General features: G+C 30.1%; 1 protein-coding gene across 1 annotated transcript; it reads right to left on the reverse strand.

The window, feature by feature from the left end:
• Positions 1–473: 473 nt before the first annotated feature.
• LOC110617576 (zinc finger protein VAR3, chloroplastic) lies at positions 474–8697 on the reverse strand. The gene is made up of 7 exons (XM_021760454.2): positions 8197–8697; positions 7986–8103; positions 6296–6678; positions 1765–1878; positions 1429–1545; positions 905–1003; positions 474–810 (listed from the first exon to the last, which is right to left on the reverse strand). Exons 1-7 carry the CDS (start codon positions 8535–8537, stop codon positions 693–695), a joined length of 1290 nt encoding a protein of 429 aa, XP_021616146.1. The 5' UTR covers positions 8538–8697; the 3' UTR covers positions 474–692.
• Between the last annotated feature and the right edge of the window lie 4952 nt (positions 8698–13649).

Raw genomic sequence — 13649 nt, forward strand, 5'->3', positions numbered from 1 at the left:
TTAATTTTAAGAATGTATAATAATTTTATTCTTATAATTTTAATATTTGTAACACTTATTTTTTTAATTAATTGCTTTAATTTATAATTTACTAATAATAAATTTAATAAAAATACTATTTTTATTAACAAAATAAAAATTCAAAAACTAAATTATTTATTATTAAAAAAAATTAAAAACTAAACTATGAATTTTATTAAATCTCAAATACTATATTATAAATTATTCAAATTTTAATTAAATTTTTACACAATTATATACTATTTTCATTTTAAAAATAATTTATAATTAAAAAAAACTCTTATTTCAGATATGATAATTGATTTTTTTTAAAAAAAATGCTTCGATTGAATTTTATAAAAATTTAATTCCTAAATAGGACTGAATGAAATTTAAGCAAGGATATAATATGGGCGAGTGATAATTGAGAATCAAAATTACAAAGTGGGAGTAAGACGAGGGAAAGAGAGGAGTTTGTTTCTTAACAGGGGCATGGTACTAATAATTTCCAACAGGAACTGGAGAGCATTTCAAATAAGTTTACATCCTTTTTTTTCCCACAACATATAAAACTACAAATGTTTTTTAAAGAAAAGAATAAGTATAAACTACAATTCCAAACAAGCTATACATCATACTGTGACGGTCCTTGATCATCTCCAAAATTGACAGAACACTGCTCAGTTTCCCAACTAACGAGGGCTCCTCCAAATCCGCTCTTCATACTTTGACTCTGTTGTTGCTTCTTTTGGACGTTCATGATTGCACTTTCTGCAGGAGACATTCCTACTGTAATTCAAGAAATCACACCTACATAACAAATACAAAAACCGTTTGTTAAGAATCTTTTCACTGTATCTTTTGAAGTTAACCACAACAGAGAAATGGATAGAAAGGGACTCACGCTGGGCATTCCCAATCTCCAGGAATCAGCTGTCTCTTAGGCCGTTGTTCTCGACAGCGCAAACACATCTTATTGTTTGCAAAGTTCATGAATCCGCATCTGCACATGAAAGTCAAGGAGATAATTTCACAAATTACCAATATGATGAGAAAAATATTCATGTCATATTGCAGCCAGTCAGCTATAACTTACAATAATAATAATAATAATAGCACGAGAAATATCTTTGCTTAAACTAGCTGTTACTGTCAACCAGGCATAGCCTGAAAGATGCCGGCTGTTATGCCACTTAAATTTCAAGACGCCATTCTTAGAACAAATTTCCAAGCCAATTTATCAATATAAATTTCCTATAAGTTATTAATGAAGCCTCACAATCAGGATTGCCAAAACACACAGGAACCCACATCATAAGTGCCTAAAAGACAGGTTGTTGGACAAAATATACCAAACTTTACATTCTACGATAGTCACAAGACAATTTTCAATTACAGTATTGTGCTTAGCAGGACCAGGTAACTTACTCTGGGCAATTCCAATCTCCTGGCTTCATTTGTGCTTCATTTACAGCAACTCTCTTTGGACCCTCTGTTTTGCACTTTAGGCATCTTATATTTCTAGAGAAATTCATGAAATCACACCTGCATGCAGATCACGGGCTCTGGTCAGTAGATTGTAAGAAAAATGTATAAAGCTAGAGATGCAAGTGTCTAATAATACTACAGGTATGAGAATCTAGTTCATCATCTCACAAAAATCATACCACCATATATATGGATCATATTGTTATAGTATTCGTATTCTAAAACAGAAAGCAAAGCACTGTAAGGGATAGCCATACAAGAAGACTAGGAACTTACTTGGGGCATATCCAATCTCCTTGCTTCATTTCAGCGTCAACATCAACTTTTTTGGGACCTTCTCCGTTACATTTTAGGCATCGTATATTTTTAGAGAAGTTCATAAAGTTGCATCTTCAGAAAAAGTTCCAAGGATGTCAATCATAAAAATAATAACATATAAAAGTGAAGTGAATATTAGAGAAAGTGGCTAGAGAGATCATTCTTTTAAGTTGCAAACATGGGATGGAAAGATGTCAAATCCCAGATCAGTTAGACAATTTGACCACTGGGCTAACAAAATAGAAACCTCTTCCCCATTTAAAAGACAAATGGTGCAAGCTAAGTGATGCAGTCAAGGAAAACTTCATTTAGAAATTATTTTCATGTAATTCTTATTTGTAAAATTTAGATCTTTCATACAGACTCTATAATAGAATGAGGAAGTTTATGTTTCTACTGTTAGACAATTTAATTGCAAGTAATATTTTAATTTTTCAGGGATTTTATGGTTAAAATTTTTTGCTTAGTGTTAGTTTCATTTTTCTAGTTAGATTAGATTAGTATTTTCTTACTTTGGGATTCTTAATCCTAGTAGTAGTAGGACTAATATCATACTATAAATACTTATGTCATCTATGTATTCTATAAAGATCTTACTATTATTGATATTGACAATTGAGAATTAATTTGAAAAAAAAAAAAAAGGAACTGAGATTTGTCTCCCTTCCCTCTTGAGTGTTCTTTGTTTCCAACATCACTAAGGCCAAATGCAGAAAATATCTAAAGGATAATCAAGGAACATCCAACAGCCCAATCATAGATATCCAGCCCTCAATAATGACATCATGTGGGAAGTGAGAACAATAATGACAAAACATCCAAGTCAGGACTTCAGGCACCAAGCCCTTGTCTTGGAGCTTTATGATACCAAATCTTGCATCAGTTGTGGCCTCAACTTACAAGCTGAAACATCCCATCTGCCCTTTTAAAAGAACATATTTACAGTCCAAGGTGCAAAGATACTGCAAAGTACTAGCAGAGATGGCAATTTTACTAGTCTAGTACCAACTTCTTTCTTTTTTAGGAATGGCTTTTTTTGGGGGTTGGGTGGGGGGGGAGGAGCGGGGCAGAGTATTCCCATTTTAATTTTTACAATTTATAAATTATTAAAATATCGTTATCATATATTGTTGTAATATGCATCATAAATAGATTTTAAACAGTCTTGTTAACAGTTAATAGCAAATGGTATTAGCCTAGGCCATGGCAGGTTATAGTTCCGGTTGGCTTGATACTATTTCATTTCAAAATAGTTACGATTTGAAATGGCTTCGTTTCAGTTCCAATTTCGGTTTGGCGCAATATCAAAGTTTTTAAAGCTACAAGAAATTAATATTCTATAAATTATAATACATAAAAAAATATAAAATATAGGTTTATATTACATTATGTATTTAGTTTATATAGTAAAAAGAATTAAAGGAACCAATACAACTTGAAAAAAAAAACAAGGGGAAAAAAATTGAAATGGACTAGTTCCAATTTGGAACCAGCTGGTTCAGTCCTGGTTCAAGAAGGGGAGGCTAGTAAGGTACCCCAATAACAGTCCCAACCTAGTTCACGGTTTGAATTCGATTGTGACCAATTTAAATGGTATATTCAAAGTAAATGTTTCCATATTTACTTATTTATACATACATGCATGTGTATGCATAGAAACACTTATTTTAAATAAACCATTTAGACCTGGTCTCAATCCAGTTACACACACACACACATGCAAAAAAAAAAATGGATAAATTAGGATTAGTCATGCTAGATTGACCTAAATCCAACCTCTCCATGAAATTGTCAAGTGTCAGGATGTGATACGTGTTCTTGTAGATGCAATATAAAATTTCCACATGTACAATTTTAGTCATATGATAAGACTTACCCTTACAGCTGCCATCCAAGACTTTGCCTTGTCCTACCTTTAGTGACTATTAGTCCATGCTCTACTATAGAGCTGGACTGGCACAGCCCATAACTAAAATTGATCAAGGGCATTTCAATCAAAATTGATTTTGAACTGCCGGATCCAGTTGGTTCAGTTATGTTCCAGGTTCAAAAACAATTTTTCTTTGAAATTTTTAAAGAATAATAACTATAGGATTTGATCAAAACTGGAAGTGATAGGATCATACAATCCAGTTTCAGCCCCTCAAATCTTGAAACAATTGACCTTTTATATCAAACTAAGGCTCAATCACAAGAAGTAAGCCTGTTTGACATTAAGATTCAATATCTATAAACAGCTTTTCAGGAAAAAAAACAACACTATAATATATTGAAAAAAAATATATTTTTTATTTTAGTATTCTAATAATCAAACATGTTAAATTTAATTTTAAATGTCAATTTAAGAAAATATTTCTTAACAACAGCTCTAACAATAATGTAAAAAATAGATCCATAGTTTTAATGGTTAATTCTTAATACACATGTCATCAGCTCATAAACAGAACATTTAAATAAAGGCAATCAGTACAGAATGCTCAACAATAACTAAATGAGCCTGCCAAGGAGCTCAAAAGAATTAAAAAGAAATAAAAATAAAAAGTTGATGAAGAAAAACAAAGACCTGAATTTTTGACTTGTTGGCAATCCAACCATGGTTTTAAATCATGGTCGCGGCCACGTTCACGGTCGCAGGTAACGAAAACAAACCTGTAACGGCCGTAACGTAACGATAACGGCCTGGCGAAAAAATTTGCAAAGTTCATAAATAAAATGATATTAATTAAATTTAATTTAGAACAATGTATACAAATGCATAATAAACATAAATATATAAAATATAGATTATTTAACTTAAGTTAAACATCATATAGTTTAAAATAAGAAAAATCAACATAATCTTTATAGATCGAGTCAACTAATAACTCAAAGTACAATTTTAACTCAAAACTAACACTTTGATCCATAAAAACTTACAAAAAAAAGGAAAAAAAACAACAATTAAAAACTAAAATAGATAAAATTTAACTAACTTTTTAGAAGAAATAAGTTTGAAAATAAAGTAGTTTATAATGGATCTAAGTTTATACGAGAAATATGCAGGGAAGAAAAAGGGAAGAGAAAACTTAAAAAATATAGTCTTTGAAGCTGCTGAAAAGTGTAGAAACTAATGAAAATAAGAATAGGGAGCAAAAGATAAAGGATATAAAAGAATTTTAATTATTGGTAAAAGCCATTACCGTTATGTAACGATCGATAACGGCCGTTACCGTTATGTAACGGTCGGTATACGGCCATTACGCCTGCCAATCAGGAGGGGCCGTTGTATAACGGGATAACGGGTAACGGCCCCCCAAAACCCGTTACATAACGGCCGTTATGTTACGTAACGACCGTTATTTAAAACCATGAATCCAACACTACAGCCTTTGTTTTTCCTCAACAACTAAAGCATAATGTCCGAGCAATGTCTTCATTCGTAAGACATTGGAAATATTTGATCAACTATTCATCGTTGGAGGAATCCACTTATTATTGATAAACTTGTAAGCAATTAAATGAACCCAACATACTAGAAATTGCAAGTAATGAATGCAATGCTTTGCTATCAGATATATAAGCAGAACAAATGAGTAATACAGAATTGTAATTAAAAGAAAGTTGCAGTTCATTTGCAATTCTTCATTATTGGGCTTACATGGAATGAAACTGGAAATAAAGAAGTATGTTGCAAATAAAGAAAGTTCTCTTAAGTTCCAAAATGCACAAAGCTTCAGAGATGTACTGACAGTGATGATGAGAAACCCAATCAAACTTAGAATGAATTAGGAGAAACACAATCTAACGCACCCATCAAGATTCCATACATGCATGTGGGATGACTACCTTAAACTAGGTAGCTAGAGAGATGGTACAACTAACCTTTGTGCTAAGTGATAAAATAACACAAACATAGGATGAGCTCATGTGCTAAAAACTAATAACACAAAATGTCTATAATAAAGCTTGATGAGCAGAGTATGAGAGCACATGAAAGTTGGATAAATCATAGGTAAGGTAAGCAGAAAACTCTGACTGTGAACTGTGAACAAAGAAAGAGTTAAATGAGTTCCACATCTCAATGGTTTCCCTTTAACAAAGCTCTTAATGGACGTCCTCAGTGCATAAGGAGCCAGAGTTCTGAGGATCAAGGGAGAATCATCTACCATATGCAGACTTCCCCAGGTTTCTTTGCAAAGAGGCTGTTTCTGCAGCTCAAACGAGTGACAGCCTAGTTAAGGAACATTCTCACTATTCCGCCGATGCTCATCCTCGCACAAAAGCTCTTAAATGAACTTATCTTAATTTTATCTATTAATATTTTCTTGATATTACAGTAATACTCATCTTCTTGAAAATTTAGCATTTTTCTGTTTCTACACGGGACATTCCAATATGAGTCTTTTAGTCTTTTGTATGCAATGGAAAATACTTATTCATCCAAAGAAATGCAGAAACGAAACATGAACCAGTTACGGAGTATATTCCATTGTCTTCTAATAATACTTACTTGGCACAGCTCCAATCTCCCCTCTTCATTTCAACATCGCGAGACAGTTTTTCATCTAATATTGCATCAGATAAAGGAGGCTCCTTGTTATCCCTAAATCTCCTCTCTTGTTTCTTCTGATGGGCAGCTTTTGGAGCAGGCATCAGTACTGGTGGATCAGGGGTTTTTTCACTTAATTCAATCAACTCAGAGAGCAGCTTTCTTACAGCTGCTTCAACAACTTCTCTACCAGGAGGCTTTTCCTCCCCTGAAATAACGAGTGGATCTAGTGCATAGAACATTAGAATTCGCATTATATCCGCAGTTCGAGCATTTCCTTCATCATCCTTCAGTATCACATAAGCCCTGTCACAAGATCCACGCAGATCGCAGGCCCCACAAACCTGAACACCAGTGTGTAGTCAAACCACAATCCTCGAGGATAAAAGTCATTTCTCAAACTCAAAGGAGAACCGACCAAAAAGAGAAACATGCAACCCCCTTGGTTAATGGGTAAATTACACAAAAGACTTCAAGGTTTACCTATAATAACAAGCAAAGACAAATAGACAACATTTCCAATTCCAGCACCACAATTTATAGAAAATTATTAAATTGACCAAATTGCTGTCAACTCTTGTGGAGATTCAAAGGATTATTAATAAATTACTATTTAGTCCCTAAAGTTTAACAAAATTAATCAATTATTCCTTATTGTAAAACCGAATTAATTGATCCTTAATATTTCATTTCATTAACACTTTTTTCCTTCTTTCTGTTCAAGTTTCTGATAGTCAATGACTAGAAAAAGCAATCAAAAGGCCAAAAATATATCAAATTCTAGAAATATTATACATTAACAAAAATTCTTTAAAAAAACATTTTTTAAATAATTCATTTTCCACACTCATTTATTTCCAAGAAAAGAAATGTTTTATCAAGGAAAATAAATTTTCCAATTAGAAAATTCAGAAAAAAATATATAATTCAAAGAAAAAATTTTTCAAAAAAATAATATTTTGAGAATTAAAATTTTTCTAGGAAGTTTCTAAAAGGAACCTTTATCATTTAAAAAGTTTTTCACAATGGAGCATGCTTACTTGGAAGGCAGTGTAAATTTGTCAAATAAAATATATCTTACAACAGAAATCTTCCTTTTCATTTTTCAGAAAAAAAAATATGTTTCGTTAACTTGACAATTCTTTTAGACCCTTGACTGCAGTAAGTAATGGAAAAATGTAAATAAACTCAACAGAGGGACTAAACTGTAAAATGATAAGGGCCAACACATTTGATTTTAGAAATGCAGGAACCAAGTCATTAATTTAGTCAAACCACATGAACTAAATTATAACTTACCCAATGATCAAACAGCTTGAACCTATTTACAGTTGTCCAAGTATTTGATAGTATATTAAAAAATTAACAGAAAACATTTCCCTCTCTATTACAGTTTCTAAGCAATCATTAAGATCAATCATAAATATGGAATTGGATATTATGAGTTTTAATTACTGGTAGCTCAAGAACTAAAATGGAACTAGCATTACTTGTCCGGGTGCCAAAACTGCCTTTTCTCCTAATGCAGTAGTCAAGTTAACCTCACATGTGAAGACAATTACATTCAGACTATAGTTTCTCGCCTCCCTCCCCCCCCCCCCCCCCCCCCCCCGAAAAAAAAAAAAAGGAAAGGAAGAGGTAATGAACGAACCTCTCCTTCATCCAATGCCATGTAGGCCCTCAACCTTTTCGCAGAATTCACTACTTTTCTAAAAAGATTGGGACATCCACCCTCCAGAACTGTTTGAATCTCCCCCACAGACAATGACCTGCATGGAAAATAGTTACGCAATGCTACATCGAAACCCAATAAAATCAAATTAACAACAGCAAAAATGACCAGAAATGGAATCTGGGGATACTTTAATAAATCATATCTATCCCGAGCAAAGCTAAGACAAGGGTCTTTCAATTGATTCATGTCCTTGTAAATACTCTCAGTAGCATCATCATTTGTGACATTGGGAGTGAAGTAACCCTTGGACTTTAGTCGGTCTACGAAGGAGACCCACTCAGGCCAGGGGTGGTGTTGTTGAAGGGAATTTAAGGTTTCAGTGGTATCAGAGCGGAGGGCAGCGGAGGAACAGAGCCGATGGAATTGGAGGGATTTGGATGGAAGAAGTGAAGGGATTGGAAAGAGAACTGTGTGGGCGTTAGAGCGGAAGAGTAAACTGCGAGAGAATAACAATTTGGAAGCTGCCATTTTGATTCTTTAGTAGGAGGAAACAGTGAAGCTGCGCAAGGACGAGAGAGGTCTGCTGAGGAGCTCGAAGGCGGCAAAAGGATTTCTGCAGGGTTTTAGCTATTACACTGTTTGGATATTTCACGGTGGGCGGAAGGAAAATAAGGAAAGGAAAAGTTTTTTTTTTTTTTTCTTCCTTTATTTTCTCCTGTTCTCTCCTGGGTAATTTTAAACCGAATTTTAGTCGCTAATTTATTATAATCATTAAATTTTAATTTATTTTTTAAAAAAATCATTAATAATATTTAAACACTCTTCTTATACGGTCCATTCAGCTAAAATTCCAATGATTTTCAGAGGAGAGAAAACATGACTATAAATAATTTTAAAAAAATTTATCTTGTTAATTAGCATTGGTTTTCAAAAAAAAAAACAAAAATATAAAATAAATTATAATTTAATTCTTCTAATTTAATAAAATATCTACGTTATTTTTTTATATTTTTAAAATTTTATAATATAATTTTAATATTTAAAAAAATTATAATTTAATCTCTAAAATTAAATTTTTAATTAATTAATAATTTTATATTTTTTTATTTTTATTCATTTGGGTTAATAAACTGAAATTAATGAGAAAACCGAATATATATATATATATAAGCAACTTAAAAACCCTAACTCACTCTCTAATATTTTGTGCAGGCTCACCCCATCCCTATCCCTACCCACTCTCTCTCTTGTGATCGACTCTCCCTTGTGAACGATAGAAAGCTCACTCACACCATCCATCAGATGCCTTCTTCTTCTTCCCTTAAATGACAGACTTGGTGAACGACGTCACTGTGTCTTCCTGCAAAGAGACCTTCAGGTGAATGTTGTGCTTCTTCTTTCCCTAAACGTGACCCTCAGGTATCAACCAATCAAAGAGAACGACAAACGAATGAAAACTGATGAATGAAATTGAACTATCGTTGGATATTAGGCATTTTGTTCTACAGTGAGAAATGATGTTTCTTTGTTTTATGATGTTTCTGTGTTTTCTGAAATCTGGAGTATGACAGAATCTATGTACGGAACCGCCATAATCGATGTCATTTGGTTTCATCTATTTTCAGTTCGGTTGCGGTGTTCAAGATTTCTCTTTTTAATTTTTCCATTTTCCTAATTCGATTCGGGACCAAAGAAAAAATCATATCAAAAAATCATTTAGTTCAGAACTATCGAATCAAAATTTTGATTGCTGTGGATATTTAAAATCAAAGAAAAATCATATTGAATTAAAATTTAATACTGCATTATTTTGAAGTTCTTTAATATGTTGATTAGTCTTAAGTTTGGTCAGTTCGATGGAATACTTATCCTTAATTTTTTTTGTTTTGTTTGATTTTCAATATTTTTAAACTACAAGAGTTTATTTATAAATATTTATAATGTAAAAATTAATTTATAAAAATATAAGATCGTTTGATAAATAACTATAATATTACAGTTTTTTTATTTAGTTTGATTTTTAATACTTTTCAACTATAAGGGTTTATTTATAAATATTTATAACATTTAAAAATTAATTTATAAAAATATTAGATTCTTTAATAAATAACTATAATATTATAGGATCAATTCATACAAAGTATGAAATTTATTTTTAAATATTATAATTATTTAGAGATTAATTTATAAAATTAAAACAACTTATTTTAAAATATACTATAGGGATTCAACTATAAAATATCAGGATTATTTTTAAATAATTAAATATATAAGGATCAATTTTAATATTTTGTCCCTAAATAATTATAAAATATAGGTATCAATTTAAAAAATTATAAGGGACTATGTTGTAGATTTAATTAAACTTGAGGGACTATATTGTTTTAGATTAAAAATATATACTAAATGGTAGTTTAGTCATTTTCTTTACAATAAATGGCAAGTTAATTGAAATTCCAATAGTAAGAATTAAATTATAGTTTTTTCAAATGATGAGGAGTAAATTATAGAATTTTAAAAATACAAAGATTAAAGTAGACATTTCATTAAATTAGATGGATTAAATGGTAATTTATCCAAAAATAAAATGGGAAAATTACTTTTTAGTTCCTGAGGTTTAACGTAATTAACACTTTTGTCCCTCTATTTTTGCGACCCAATACTTAAGTCCCTCACTTTCTCTTCCGTCCAAATTCGTAGTCCTTCCGTCCATTTAAACCGCTTGGTCAAAGAGTCAAAGGTGAGATGTGATAATTTTTTTCAAAAATACCCTTCTTTCAATGTGAAATTCCAGAAGAAGAAGAAGAAGATGATTAATTTTGTCAATTCACGTGTCCCAAACGGCTATTTTAGACGGAAGGACTACGAATTTGGACAGAAAAGAAAGTGAGGGACTTAAGTGTTGGGTCGTCAAAATAGAGGGACAAAAGTGTTAATTATGTTAAACCTCAGGGACTAAAAAGTAATTTTCCCAAATAAAATTCTTCTTCTTTCACTTGGCTGCTTCTCTGTTTCACCACTGCACACATAAAATCTCTCTTTTTTGTTCAAAGAAAAGAAAATCCTCTATTTGTATCATCACCAGACCCTTTTTCTTGAAGTTTTCATTTTCTTCAATATTTAGCATTAGTACACACTTTCTTCTTGAGTCCTGATCTGGTATACCAAAATACTTGCATGCTTTTTCTTTGAAAACCTCATTTGGAAAGATCCCAACTGTGTATTCTAGTTAAAATGTCTCCAACTTTTGTTACTTTTTAGTTTTGTCTTTTTTTATTTTGCAAAGAAAAATTTTATTTTTTCTATACATGTTATTATCATTTAGAATGACCCTCGTGGAGAATATTTTTCTTATTATAATTTATATATTTAATTTTTTTTAACTGAAAATTAAAAATTAAAAAAATAAAATCTAAAATCTCTTAGATTTGTATTTATCACCAGGTTAGAGCGGTGAGCACAACCCATATATTAATCTTTATCATTCACAAAGCAAATCTGTACCTTAAAAAGTAAAAACTGAATTTGAAGTTGTTTTGCTTCTAGGTTTTTTTTCATTTTCTTTAAAATTACTTCTCCATAAAATCACTCTTTTAAGTGCTTCATTATCAAAATCAGAAGATATCCAGTTAACACTTTTGTTAATTTGACTTCATCTCAACTATTTTACACCATACTCAATTAGTTTTTTATTTCTTTTGGGACATTTTACAAATTTTAAGTTTGCAGTTCAAAAATTTCTCTTTTTATCTCATTTATTTTTAGCCACATAGAACATGCCACATAAAATATTTATATTTAATTTTTAATGACACAAATAATTGATTGTCCAGAGTAATTTTAAAAAATTATAATTTAATAAAAAAATATAAGATATAATTACAACAAAATTAAAAATATAAAATTTTATTGGCGATTAACTCTTAAATTTAATCATTTAAACTATTGATAAACATATGTCTAGTTGTTTAAATCACTGATCAAGAATATTTATACTTAAAATCAGTACCTTATTTTAATAAACCTTGTTTGATCTAAATTTATACTTTGTCTAATATTTAACTTTTAATATATTTAATATATACTTATCTTATTTAATTTTATAAATACCCTTAATATTCAATTATAAAATTATAAAAAATAACTTATATAATCATTTACATTTGAAGTCCTTCATTATCATAAATTCTAAAATTCTAATAGATTTTCAATTGCTTATTAGGGTTTTATTAATTAAAATTTATTATAATATATTGATCAATTTACCTTCTTATTAGAGAAATTAAATAAATAAATATTAGTCCTTCATTATTATAATGGAAAGTTATCATAAATATTTTTTACCATCATACTATTATCTCCTTAATAATATATACTATAAATTATAGATAGAATTTTTTTTTTTAAGTAAAACTACTGATTGTATTAATAAAATTTTATCAAACAAAAAGGGATATCATCCAAAACAGACGATTATACCTAAAAGAAATATCAGTTCTAGAGTCTACTAAATATTTAAAATTATTCAAAATCAAATATCTGTATAAAATAATTTGACAAAAATGCTCCTCAAGTGTCTGTCTAAATCCCTGTATAAGATAATTTGGCAAATATGTTTCTCTTTTTTTTTTCATCTCTCAAGTATAAATCATTAAAATCTCCCGAATAAAGCCATAGAAGAGAGCTTATAGGAGATAAAACTCGAATAAGATTCCAAAACTGACGTCGTCGTTGCGATTCCGAAAACCCATAATAATTAATAAACCTCCATTGAATATTACCTTTCGAAACAACCGAATTAATAAAATTTGAAAAAAAGTCAATCATAATAGCAGACACATGACTTTTTCACATTAACGAAATGCATCATTCCAATCCTTGTCCATTGTCTTGTATCTACTTCCAAACAAGTAGGAATCAATTATACAACCAAGGGCCGCCATTCCCTATATTTTCAAAATTAACATTATTAAAAAATCGAAACAGATATCTTTTTGTCTCTAATTTCATAATAGATACCCCTCTAAATGATGCTATAAATCTGTCAAAGACGTCTGTATAGTCTGAAAATTGATTGGATTGTATGTGAGAAATATCCCCACCATATAGAAATCATAAGTGATAATCGAAATATCTCTGAAATTCTTAATTGGGACAACAACATTTTCTTTTTCATTGATAGTCAATTGACACAGATCGTCTTCCATGGAAAAGGGAAATAAGAAGTTAGGTTTAAGAAAAAGAAAAATGTGAGAGTATCGAGCCACAAAAAGACTACAGAGGGAAATTTAGCGTCAAAAGTTACATTTTCATACAAAAATTTAAACTAATTACAGATAGATTATAAATGTAGATTTATATAATACAATAAATATTTTACATAATATATATATATATTTAAATTTTGTTGTAACTTTCTAATTTTATTTTAATGTTTTTATTATGTCTAGATTGTGTTAATTAGTTCATCTCTTATTTTTATTGAAATTTAATTTTAATTAGATAATAAATAATAGATTATTTTAAATACATTTCATAAAATGAATTAAAAATTAATAGAGTTTAGATGTAATATCATCGCTTCTTTACATTAAAAGAGTATGATTTAAGCATAATTCAAAGTTTTTTTAAAAATAATAC

Source organism: Manihot esculenta, chromosome 6 (genome assembly GCF_001659605.2).
Source record: "Manihot esculenta cultivar AM560-2 chromosome 6, M.esculenta_v8, whole genome shotgun sequence".
In the NCBI taxonomy this organism is placed as follows: domain Eukaryota; kingdom Viridiplantae; phylum Streptophyta; class Magnoliopsida; order Malpighiales; family Euphorbiaceae; genus Manihot; species Manihot esculenta.